Source organism: Selaginella moellendorffii, unplaced genomic scaffold (genome assembly GCF_000143415.4).
Source record: "Selaginella moellendorffii unplaced genomic scaffold, v1.0 SELMOscaffold_28, whole genome shotgun sequence".
NCBI classification, from domain to species: domain Eukaryota; kingdom Viridiplantae; phylum Streptophyta; class Lycopodiopsida; order Selaginellales; family Selaginellaceae; genus Selaginella; species Selaginella moellendorffii.
Genome location: NW_003314289.1, coordinates 1850917 through 1861770, shown reverse-complemented (window position 1 = coordinate 1861770; position 10854 = coordinate 1850917). Strand labels below are relative to the sequence as shown.

Here is a 10854-nt window from a genome sequence, read left to right as displayed (position 1 = left end):
TGCTCGCTACTGGTCTTCTCCAATGGGATTTATGTTGAATCGTGAGCTAGATATTTGGGCATGGGGCTGGCTCTACGTGGGGACTTACGCCGTGGTATCTTCTCCATGAAGTTCTTCCTATCGGGTAAGCAAAGAGAGGAACGCGTGCTCCGAAAGCGGTGTGTCGTGACTTTCCTTTTGGACAGGATCATCCGCGGTAGCCATCCCTGGCACTGGTCCTTTTTTCCAGCTATGCCAACAGGTACTTGGTGGCGCAACTTTTCTAGTCATGGTGTTTTTGCAGGTTTGCCTTGCCGGCTCTTCCTCTGGGTTTTCTGGACACAGCCTTGCCTCCAGCCGAGCTTTCAACCAACGACTCCAGAATTTCAAAAGTCGCCAAAGCAAAATCCGGTGGTTACTGTCATTCCCATCGCAGCTGCGCTTTCGATCAGGTGAATGAAAGCTGCTTTTTTGTAGACTTTCTGATGCAATTCCATTCTACTCGTCGCTGCACAGTGATTGTCAATGAGATTCTTAGATTGCTCTCCAAGCATTTCCCTGTTGACCGAGAACGCAACGAACGAACACGATGTTCTCAATACGCTGACAAAGAAACAGCGCTCCACCACCTCTGGACTGCCAGTTTGCTCAAAGTCGATCAGAGGCACACTCTGCGCTGGGAGGCGTTTCCAGCATGGCTGAGCTGCTGAGGTCCGAGTTTCCAAGCAATGCCAGAACGACAACAGGAGGAGGTGGACTCGTTGCTGGCGTGTTAAAGAAACAGTACGCATCGATGACTCCGCTGCGCACACTCTCCTGTGACGAGAGTGAGATCAAAGCAATCAATCAGTCAGTAGATACCTTTGGGATCCTAGAAGTGACCAAGGCCATACTCGACACGGACAAGGAGCTCGCGCGCCAGCGCCTGACCAAAGTGCGTGATGCAAGACTGGAGCAAGAGCTCTCTTGCGGCTGCCTTGTCGGTGGCGTGTCGTAGCAGCCGCGATTGCAAGCCAAGGCACGAGTTGAAGCCGCCGGTGCAGCCATACCGGAGCACGGCCTCCATGACCACCTCCGCCGTGGGAACTCGGACGTAGACGCAAGGCCGGCCTCCAGTGTAGTAGTGCCGCGCAAACCCGGACCGGACCACTTGCTTGTCTTCGGAGCTGAAATCGTTATGGAGCACAAACTCTTCCATCAAACACATCCGCTCCACGTCGTCCCTCTGGATCCATTTGCCAAAGCCTGGGTAAGGATACAGCACCGGGATCTTCGTCTCAAGCTCGCACTTCCGGCACTTGCAAACGATGATGTCCTCGGGCCTCGACGGCCAGATGAGTGACGTGAGCCTGCTCTTGAGACTCCCGCCATAGTAGCTCACCAGGAGCTCCTCGCCCGCCTTGAGATCCCTGGCAGCTCTGCAGAAGAGGGTAGTCCCGACGACCCGGAGCGTGACGCTCGGTATGCAACTGTGGTTGATGAGCGTCAACAGCGGCCACAAGACGTTGTCCGGGCACACGGACTTGTGCCCGGCAGCCATGTAAGCGTCCACCACCCTCTCCAGCCCTGCTGCCTCTTCGTGGCCATCATCATCATCCAGGTAGTCTTCCAGGTTCCCAGAGGGATGGAGCAAGCTCACGGGGAGGGAGGCCGCGGCGCTGTTCCCGCCTGGAAGATACTGAAGTAGTTCCGCCACCCTTGGCATCTTTGCTTTCTCGAGGACGGCCTGCTTGAGTGATGCTCCGCCCCTGGCAATCGCGATCGGCTTGGTGGCGAAGATGAGATCTCCGGCTTCCAGATCTTTGGTCGCGAACAAGCCCCGGCCATGGAGTGTGGAGGGCGCGCACTGGAACTCGCCCAGGAACTCCGCCATTGGTGGCACCGGAATCTCGGAGAACACAAAGGCGCCGTCCGACACCCCGCCGGCTCGTGCACTCTCGGTCCGGAACGCGGCGCTGGAGAAGTAGGCGCGCAGCGGCTGATCGAAGTCGCCGGTGGTGGACTGTGCCTTGAGCTGCTCCGCGACGGCGAGGAGCTCCACCATTTCGTGGCTGGAGCTGTCCGTGGCCTCCATTCCCGTGCTCAGGGTAGCGCATGCATGCTCGTACTCGCCCAGGCCGATGAGGGATCGCGCCGTGCCAAGAATTGCCTCGATGCTCCACGGATCGATGGCGAGGATGGCAAATGACGCCCTCAGCGCCTCGCAGTATCGCTCCTCCCGAAGCAATCCATCTGCGGCGCAACAGCCAGCCAGCAAATGCAATCCAATCCAATCACTAGCCGCTTACCGATCGCCATTTCGTGAAGGATCGCGCTCGATCACTGGCCGCGCCCTCGCGTTGCGCTCGATCAATGGCGGCGGCCTCGTGCTGCGCTCGATCGTGGCCCAAAATCGTTTTGAGCCAGCGTGTTTTCTTGTATCGGGCACGTATATGAGACCGTCTCTCATACAATATACACATGGAATACATAGTAGAGATGTATTTTACTAATAGACTAAGCCCTAGCTCTGTCCGTACCTTTTTGGCGATCCGTACGCTCACAAAATCACGACCCTTTATAATCGAGTTTTGCCAGCCCTTAACTTTCCTAGGATGGAGTGTAACTGGCTGATCAAACACGCGCCCATCACGCTGCCAGCCAAGAGGGTGTCCGGGATCTGCAAAGCACACTCGCGGAACGAAGGCCTCACACCCAACCCGGATGTTCTTCGTGACCTTCGACAGGGAAAGGTGGGAAAAATCTTTCTTGTTTTCCTTTTTCTTTCATATTTGTCATTTCTTTCTCCTTCTTAAAAAGGCTTTTGCTATTCCATTTGCAGCCGATTTTCGTTCTTGATGAGCATGGAAGGCTTCTGGTTGCAGCCGCTTCACTGGTTACTGAGGAGAACCTGCGTGATTTCGCCAATCACACGAACAACAACATGTTTATGGTGGCCATGCGAGGCCAAGACTTCGACAGGCTTGGAATAATAAGAGGAGGCTGGCCGTATGTAATGAAGGCGAGACCGTCATCCGGCACTCGTCTGGGTAGAATGGCGGAAACTATCCGGGCTCTTGGAACCCTGCCTGTCGACAGGCACTTGTTCAAGATCACAGACGAGGGTATACTTCCAGTGCGTTGCAGCAATGACAGCGAAAACCCATTTTGGTATCCTGATCCCAACTCTTGCAGTAGCTCGGATGTTACTGTGGATCTTGTGGCTTCGGCAGGATTGCCACCGGTTGCACTGTTAGTAGATTGTTTGGGTTTAGGGCTTACTTCATCGTAAAGTAATCTAATTATATCATTCAAAGTTTTAAAATATTTCTTATCTAGCGGGTTGTGATTTTCTTGTACTTCTGGATGAAATAAAGAAAACCACTAATAGCTATAGCTCTAGTGGCAAAAAGAAAAGCTTACCGGAATCGTGAAAAAGCACACGTGTAGACGTGAAAATGTTTTAGGGCAAACGGTTATATGGTCACTTTCGTACGCGTATTTGGGCCGCTCGGTACGGACAGAGGAGCGAGCCCAGCTCGAGCGGGAGGGCGGTAAGGCGCATTTCTTGATCCCGGCAAGAGATGTCTATCGGTTAGTGAAGATCTTGCAAGCCTCCGTGGAAATTCATGGGCTTCTTTCTGTTTCGCTCGCCATTGCTTGCGAGGACTTTCTTGCAGATGCGCTGATCCGAGAGGGGAAGTACTGCGAGGCGTTGCAAGCTGCGCTCGCGATCCTCGCCATGGATCCCTGGAGCGTTCCAGCGATCATCGGGAAAGCAAAATCCTTGCTCGGACTGGGGGAGTACGAGCTTGCATTCTCTACCCTGAGCGCGGGAGTGGAGATCACGCAGAGCTCCAGCAGCGACATGATCGAGCTCCTCGGCGTTGCGGAGGAGCTCAAGACACAGGCGATCACCGGCAACTACGATCGGCCTCTCCTTGCGTACTTCTCCAGCGGTGCATTCATGACCCAAGATGGGAGCTTGGGCAGGATCACGCTGTGGCCGATTCCATGCCCAGGCTACAACATGCTTCTCTCCACTGCCGGTGTGCCACAGATGGCGGATTTCTTCGGGGATTTCCAGTGCCAAGCATCCGAGCTTCATGGCCGGGGACTGTTCGCTACCAAAGCCTTGAAAGCGGGCGATCTCATCTTTGCCACCAGGCCGCTGGCGATGGAGGACTATTTCAACGATCTCTCGCTCAAGCAGGACATCCTCAACAAGGTCAGCGACCTTTCCAGGGTGGCCGAGCTCCTCCACTACCTGGATGGAGCGAGCAGGAGCTCGGCTCCTCCTCCAAACAGCTTGCTCGTCCCTTCCGGAGACATGGAGGACTACATGGGCGATCTCTCCACTGCCGTGGATCCGGAGCTGGAGAGCCGGGTGGAAGCCGTGGTGCGCGCCTACACAGAACGAGGCCATCCAAGCTTGTCCCCGCGCAACGTGCTCTGGCCGCTCCTCACACTGATCAACCATTGCTGCGTGCCGACGATCACCCTCCGGGTTGTGGGATTCACGCTCTTCTGCCGCGCGGCTCGCGATCTCAAGCCCGGCGAGGAGCTGCTCTCGAGCTACGGTGACGGCCCACTTCGCAGCCGAGTCTCGTGCCTCAGACATCTCGGCAACGAGGAGAGCACCTTTGACTGCCAATGCGTTAAGTGTACGCTTGAGGCCAAGATTCTTCCACAGCCGCAGCAAGACGCCAGCGAGATCAATGTCCGTGAAGTCGAGGAGTCTCTACGACGCAGCCGCGAGTTGAGCGTCGAGAACAGGCAGATCATCCGGTCTGCCTATGGATTCTTATACTACAAGGAGGGGATCCAGTCAGTTCTCCCGGACGCCGAGGTGATCATGGACGCCGTGCATCGTTATGCCAACAGCAAGCTCGTGTTTCACTCGTGCTTGCGCTTGCAGTCACAGCTGCTTCGCGGCGCCAAGAACAGGGAAGCTGGGAGGGAGATTCTACTCAAGTCGTGTGTCTCACACTTTGGTGTGTCTCTTGCGCAGGAGCTCGTAGTCCGAGTGGAGCATGGTGCCGGTGCCTTCTAGATCGTCGCCACGCTATAGCTTACGTATGTAAATAGGCCTGCCTGGGAGGGAGTGGCCTCCTTTTTCAGCTGAAAGTTTTGTCACTGAATCTTGTGATAAGATGACAAGCAAGCAAGCATTGTCACCAGGGCTTCTTATAGAGTGGCTCCGATGGCGAGCTAGTGAGGGCAGCACTGTGTTCAGATGCTCGACTTTACGTATGACGAGGCCCGGCAGAGTTGCTCGACGGGAACCTAGTGCACACGGGGAGACGAGGTAAGGTGAAATGCCATGATCTTCCAGTGATGGCTGATAAGTTGACGGTGGTGTCCATGCTTTGCGCAAGCAAGGGAGTCAAGGTTCTCTAGGCGGTGCTTGCGGAAGCACAAGGTGGCGAGGCGACACTACAAAGCGCCGGTGGTGGTCGGAGTACCGAGACGAGTAGTCGTGGCTCTGCAGAAGGCAATCCCTGGTCATGACGATTGTCCAGCAGGAGAGACGCCAAATAACTCATGATTCCCAATATATCTCTCATGTATCTCTCGTAGACGGTGGCTTGTCATGAAGAGCACGAGTCAGTTCCAAGCATGGACATGGTGTACTTGGGCGCCTCTAAATCCTGTGCCTTGTCACTCGGAACCATGGAAGAGAACAAGAAATCACACTTCGCTTGGCTGGACGCAGATTGTGAGACGAAGGCAATGTCACCACTCTCTCTATGGATATACAAGAATGCGATCTGGTACTTTGGAAAAACCATGGATTGATATCAAAAAGTAGTGAATGAAATAGAAAGTGTAAGAATTTTTGTGTAGGATGCTCTGACCCGCAGCCTTTTATGGTTCCCCATGTTTGACTGGCTTCGCAATGTAGATTCCTCTTTTAACATTGAGACGAAGTCACAAATTATTCTCTACCTTGCTTAGTAAGAAGCTGAGTTTCTTGTGTAAATGATAAAAAAAAGTATAGATAAGAAAATTTTAACTTAAACTAAATCTAAAATGTTTTTTATATTAATTAAGCTTTCTGTTTCTGTAAAAGCAAAATAAATAAATATAAATATAGAATTTCCATATTTAATCACATATAAACTATTTAAAGGTTGTTTTGCAAGTCTTTACTAGATGATCTCTTCTTGCTTGCACCAGCTCCTTGTAGTCTTGCATGTCAAGGTCCACCTCTTCTAAGTGCCTCTCAACAGTGGCAAGCTTCTCCCTTCTCCCTGGCAATGGATCCAGCATTCAAATGTGGGAAGCCTCGTCTTTAAATTGCAAATTCACTTTCTGAGCAATTTGAGTTAATACAAAATGACCCCAGGGCCTGTCACACTCAAATCGTTAAAAAGCTTCACCAATATAGAAACTCCTGAAATTCTTGTTGCTCATGCAAGTGAACCCAAAAGAAAGTCAAATTGGCTTGTGAGACTAGGCTCCCTACACCTCCTACAAAATTCAACAAAGACATTTGTCAGACTGCCACTAACATCCACTACTAGAGAAAATTGTTTAGAAAATATAGAGAGCCAGACAACCCAAGTCTATCACAAAACATGCATCTCTTGGGGTGGAAGTCTGCACAATAAGCATTGATATCATAGAAATAGAAACAGATGAAAAAATCCTTGGAGTTTTTAAACTTGATAACTGCCCCCTCACAAGCTAAACATAAAGACTGGCTACATTGTAATTCTCCTAAGTAATGCTCCAACTAGAAATAGGGCTCATGAAGCAACTTTTGTACAACAACTTGCTGGATGCTTTCTTGTGAGCTATTGCTCCAAGGAATGTCAAATTAAAGAGAACTGGTTGGAGCACAAAAAGTTTTGCAAGTTTGGGGAAGTGTGCTAGGGAAGTGTGCATGCACAAGGTCTGTAGTCACGATGAGCAGCCTCTAGAAGAGTTGAGCTTTTGTTTTGCAGCTGCAACAGATCCTAAAGGATCTGTTGTAGAAACAGATCTGAATGAATAACAGATCTTCACAATGTTGTAGAAACACTGTACCAACTCCAAGATTCTTTACCAAAACATAATCAAAGCTGAAATCTTATACAATGATATCCAAAGCAAAAGAGTCCTATCTAGGATCTCTTTGAAACCAATGGATTGAGACATGCTATTCATTCTAAAAAGGTGCCAATTTCCTATAAAGCTTGCATTTTCTGTAAATCACAATATGTAAATCCTAAAAATAAACACTGCAAAACATTAACATCTTACTGCTAAGATTAATTTTCGGCCATGGTCAAGTTTTCTGTTACTTTCTTTTGAAGGGAACATAAAAAAATTGAATTTTAATCTTTATAGAAGATTGCAAGGGACAGGGTTGCTGCAAAACAGAATCATTAACCCAAAAACCATTGGCTACAAATAGAATTATATCACCAACCAACAATTTTCGTATCTATTCCAGCAGAGCTGGATTGCTTGCTACTTCTCTATTTATTCTACTCTGCCAGTTTCAATACTATTTTTGTAGTGACATCATCTATCTACTTGCTGAACTACAGACGAGACCAAGGCTTAAACTGCATCCATGTTCATCGCAACTCTACCTCTTCGTCACTACTTACCTTCTTCCACTTCTGCTTCTGTTCATCGCTACTTGAAGATGCTTTCCGCATCAGCTTCTTTCTCTTCGGCTTCTCTTCGCTATCACATTTTGGTCCTGGCTTGCGCCGTGAGCGTAGCTGTGAGAACGGCCCCTCAAGTATGGCACAACTGCCTCCCAGGACCGCCAGTCCTCCATAACCCCTGCGTCCAATATTGACTTCACGATTCTCTCTTTAGTTCCAGTTATCCATATCTGATGCTTCTGCGCCTTCGCCTGCAGGAATGCCTTCTTGCATTCATTGACCCACTTCAGCACGGCAGGGTCCATTTTAGACCGCCTCTCCTTCTTGGACTGCTTTCTCTTCTCTTCCAGCTCCTCTAGCAACTTGCAATCTTCTTCCGTGATACCATCGGCGAAGGACTCCAAGAAAGTCGAAACATGCAGCCAGTGCTCCATAGCCTCTGCCTCTTTGTCCAGGGGGTTCAAATCAACCTTCATCGGGCTGAAGAAGGAATAATGCACCCGAACTTCGTCCTCGCTCACGTCCGGTAGCCACATTCAAACGTATGACTTCTTCACAAACTTCTGTTCTGTCTTTCGATGGTCCTCAGGGTTCATGGTTATCTGCCCAGCAATTATATGGACGACGCCTTCAGACTTGAACACCACCACGAAATCGGTGTACTTGAAGAAATAACTATCCGGAAGTTGACCGTCCCGAAAGCCCTTAGTCTGCACCTGCTTCGGCTCTGCTCCCTCAAAAGGTTCCCTGGTGAATTCTCTCGGAACCTCGAAGTCCCCTAGCTTCATGCCTTTCTTACAAATCACTTCACCGATAAAATTTTCAATCAGCCAGCCCAGCCCAGCCCAGTACATACGCCTCAACATCTGCCAGCCTTTGACGTGCGTAAGCCGTCAAGGCTTTGTTCCGATAGGATCTGTAGACATCAAGTGCCTGTTAACCTCCTCTGTATGGATCCTTGCGATAAAAGGGGTGCAGAACTCCGTCGCCACCGTAAACGCCGGGAAAAGAACAGCCAGTTCCGTATATGGTAACAGCGGGTCCAAATTCGCCATGTTCATGCGTATCGAATTCTTTAAATCTTGAAATTCCGGATCCTGTTTGTAGCGCCGCACAAGCATCTTCCAGTCTAACTTCTGCAGGACAGAACGTTAAGGCCCTAGTTACAATAATTCACACGGTGCACTTACATGGCAGTACTCCTCAATGGGATCAGGAGGAACAGCGGCAGAAGAATCAGCGGCAGAAGGATCAGTGGTGGCAGAAGGATCAGCGGCAAGCTCGGGATGCTGTTGTGGTTCCACGCAGAGATCATATATCTCGCGAAATCCATCGTACTCTTCGTCAGCACCTGCGGCGTAACCTGTCAGGCTGTTGCAGTGGTTAACAAGAATGGAGAGTGACAACGGGTGGCATGCACCAAGGTCCTCGACATCACCCCAGTGCTCAGGATAGTTCTCAAGAAACTTGCCAAGAACAGTTCCCGACAGGTACGCATCACGCTTTGCCTGTTTGACGAAGATAGTTAGCAAACTCCAATCTGAAGGCATCACATTACCTTCGTGAACATCTTGCTGATATTATATACTGTGGGACTACCTTGAAACCGAGATTGTTTCAATACTTCACTGTTGGGTGAAAGGGCCTTCACCACAACGCGTGCTTGCCCCCAAAGTTCGTCTGTCCATTTCTCGGCTGCCTTGCGCTTCTCTGCATCACTTCCGGTCGTCGGATCATGACGCTCTTCCCCATCAGTCAACAGGACGATCCTTTCGCCGAGCCGCCTCCGACTTTCCAGAAATGCCTTAGCATCTTCCGGTGTTTCTATGGAGGCTATGGCCTCCTCCGCCCCTTTCTCGTTGCAGAACGTGAATAGCAGCACGTCACGGATCTGTTCAGCAACGGGATGATCCACATTCAAGTACCAAATACACACTACTCTGGTGATAGGACATCCAGGTCGTGGCCGCTTGTTCGACATATCGTACAGTTTAATAAGCTCCCAAGCGAAGGCCCTCAATATGCTGCTTTTCTCCCCTCCCTTGGTACCTGTCAATATGAAAACGCCCCCCCTGCTATTCTTGAATAGAGGTTCCACAGCCTTCCTAAAACCGATGTACTCCCCCGTGCTGCAAAATTCGAACGAGGCCTCTTGATCTGGCACGAACCCTCCAAGCCCGGGAACGGAAGAAAAACCTTGGAGCCTCGATTCCACAACTGTGTAAAATCTACTTCACGAGCCCTCGCCACTCGCGCCTTATTCACCTTGCTCTCAAGCGGCTCATCCTCCATGTCTGCGCGGCGGCAATAAACTTTCAAGGAGCCCTAGTGAAATGTGGTTTTTAAATGTTAGCTTTAATCTTAAATATTTAGTTTAACTTTAACATTTACGGCTGACCGTTGACTAATTTGCTTGAACAAATTGAGCTACGTGTTTTTGGGTTTGCTTAAGTAAACATATATCGAAACTAGGATATATTTAAAATATATTTAAATATTCTAAAATATTCTACCATTTAGATTATAATTTATAGAAATGTTTATAATTATAAACTTTCCATTTGATTTAAGCAAATTATACTACATAACATGATTATGGACGGACCCTGGCTTTGAGAGCCAAATTGCAGAAATGGAGCAGGTCACGGTGCTGGAAACGCGGAGCCTCTTCGTCTCTCCCAGCGCAAGCTTCCATGCCGAATATGCCTCTGATCGATTTTGAGACGCCATTAGACTAGGGCTAGCAAACTGGAGTTTGAGGAAGTTGGCGGTGCCCACTTGCGCAACTGCGCGCCAGTCCAAGATCTGTACTCGCTCGCGGGAGTAGAGAAGCTTGCCAACTTGTAGGAGCGTGCTTCCAGAAATGGCCGGAGTTTGTCCTCCAAGGAGTAAAAAATGACGATGTGACTGGGCAAGCTCCCGTTGTCGAACATGACAGAGAGTGCTCGAGTGGATCTTCCATGAACCGTGAGGCCTCGTCTTTGCCACCATCGCTAAGAATCTCATTGGCAAATCCTTGTGCAGTGACGTGTAGAATGGAGTAGCATGGCATTGCGTCAGAAACGTAATGCTTACCACCCTTTGGTCTGCCGCTTCTTTGCCAAGGTACTCCATTCAGCCGCGCTGTTTGGACAAAAGTATAAACTTCATCGTCCAACGGATTTTGCTTTGACGATTTGCTTACTTCCGAACTCAATGGAGGCAAGGCTGTTCCCAGAAAAGAGCATCGCCAGAGGATGTGACGAACCTGAATGACTAGAAAAGTTAAGTTGCTCTTCATACATATGCTAAC

General features: G+C 49.8%; 3 protein-coding genes across 3 annotated transcripts; 1 reads left to right on the top strand and 2 right to left on the bottom strand.

Moving 5' to 3' along the window:
- The first annotated feature begins 73 nt into the window (after positions 1 to 73).
- On the top strand, positions 74 to 853 carry LOC112348315. Its single transcript, XM_024680606.1, has 3 exons — positions 74 to 124; positions 186 to 431; positions 496 to 853. Exons 1-3 carry the CDS (start codon positions 106 to 108, stop codon positions 687 to 689), a joined length of 459 nt encoding a protein of 152 aa, XP_024536374.1. The 5' UTR covers positions 74 to 105; the 3' UTR covers positions 690 to 853.
- LOC9645486 lies at positions 851 to 2441 on the bottom strand. The gene is made up of 2 exons (XM_024680516.1): positions 2303 to 2441; positions 851 to 2211 (listed from the first exon to the last, which is right to left on the bottom strand). Exons 1-2 carry the CDS (start codon positions 2439 to 2441, stop codon positions 851 to 853), a joined length of 1500 nt encoding a protein of 499 aa, XP_024536284.1.
- A 4890-nt stretch (positions 2442 to 7331) lies between these two features.
- LOC9630594 lies at positions 7332 to 9869 on the bottom strand. The gene is made up of 3 exons (XM_024680754.1): positions 9121 to 9869; positions 8753 to 9070; positions 7332 to 8698 (listed from the first exon to the last, which is right to left on the bottom strand). The coding sequence occupies exons 1-3, from the start codon at positions 9541 to 9543 to the stop codon at positions 8456 to 8458; spliced, it is 984 nt and encodes a 327-aa protein (XP_024536522.1). The 5' UTR covers positions 9544 to 9869; the 3' UTR covers positions 7332 to 8455.
- Between the last annotated feature and the right edge of the window lie 985 nt (positions 9870 to 10854).

What these genes read in the sequence shown, in the direction of transcription:
- LOC112348315 (XM_024680606.1), top strand. An exon ending in GCAGCTGCGCTTTCGATCAG is followed by an intron (nt 432 to 495) that starts GTGAATGAAAGC and finishes GTCGCTGCACAG; the next exon opens with TGATTGTCAATGAGATTCTT.
- LOC9645486 (XM_024680516.1), bottom strand. Translation starts at nt 2,441, where the DNA reads ATGTGTATATTGTATGAGAGACGGTCTCATATACGTGCCCGATACAAG. An exon ending in GCAACGCGAGGGCGCGGCCA is followed by an intron (nt 2,212 to 2,302) that starts GTGATCGAGCGC and finishes GTTGCGCCGCAG; the next exon opens with ATGGATTGCTTCGGGAGGAG.
- LOC9630594 (XM_024680754.1), bottom strand. Translation starts at nt 9,543, where the DNA reads ATGTCGAACAAGCGGCCACGACCTGGATGTCCTATCACCAGAGTAGTG. An exon ending in TCAGCAAGATGTTCACGAAG is followed by an intron (nt 9,071 to 9,120) that starts GTAATGTGATGC and finishes TTCGTCAAACAG; the next exon opens with GCAAAGCGTGATGCGTACCT. An exon ending in CCATTGAGGAGTACTGCCAT is followed by an intron (nt 8,699 to 8,752) that starts GTAAGTGCACCG and finishes TCTGTCCTGCAG; the next exon opens with AAGTTAGACTGGAAGATGCT.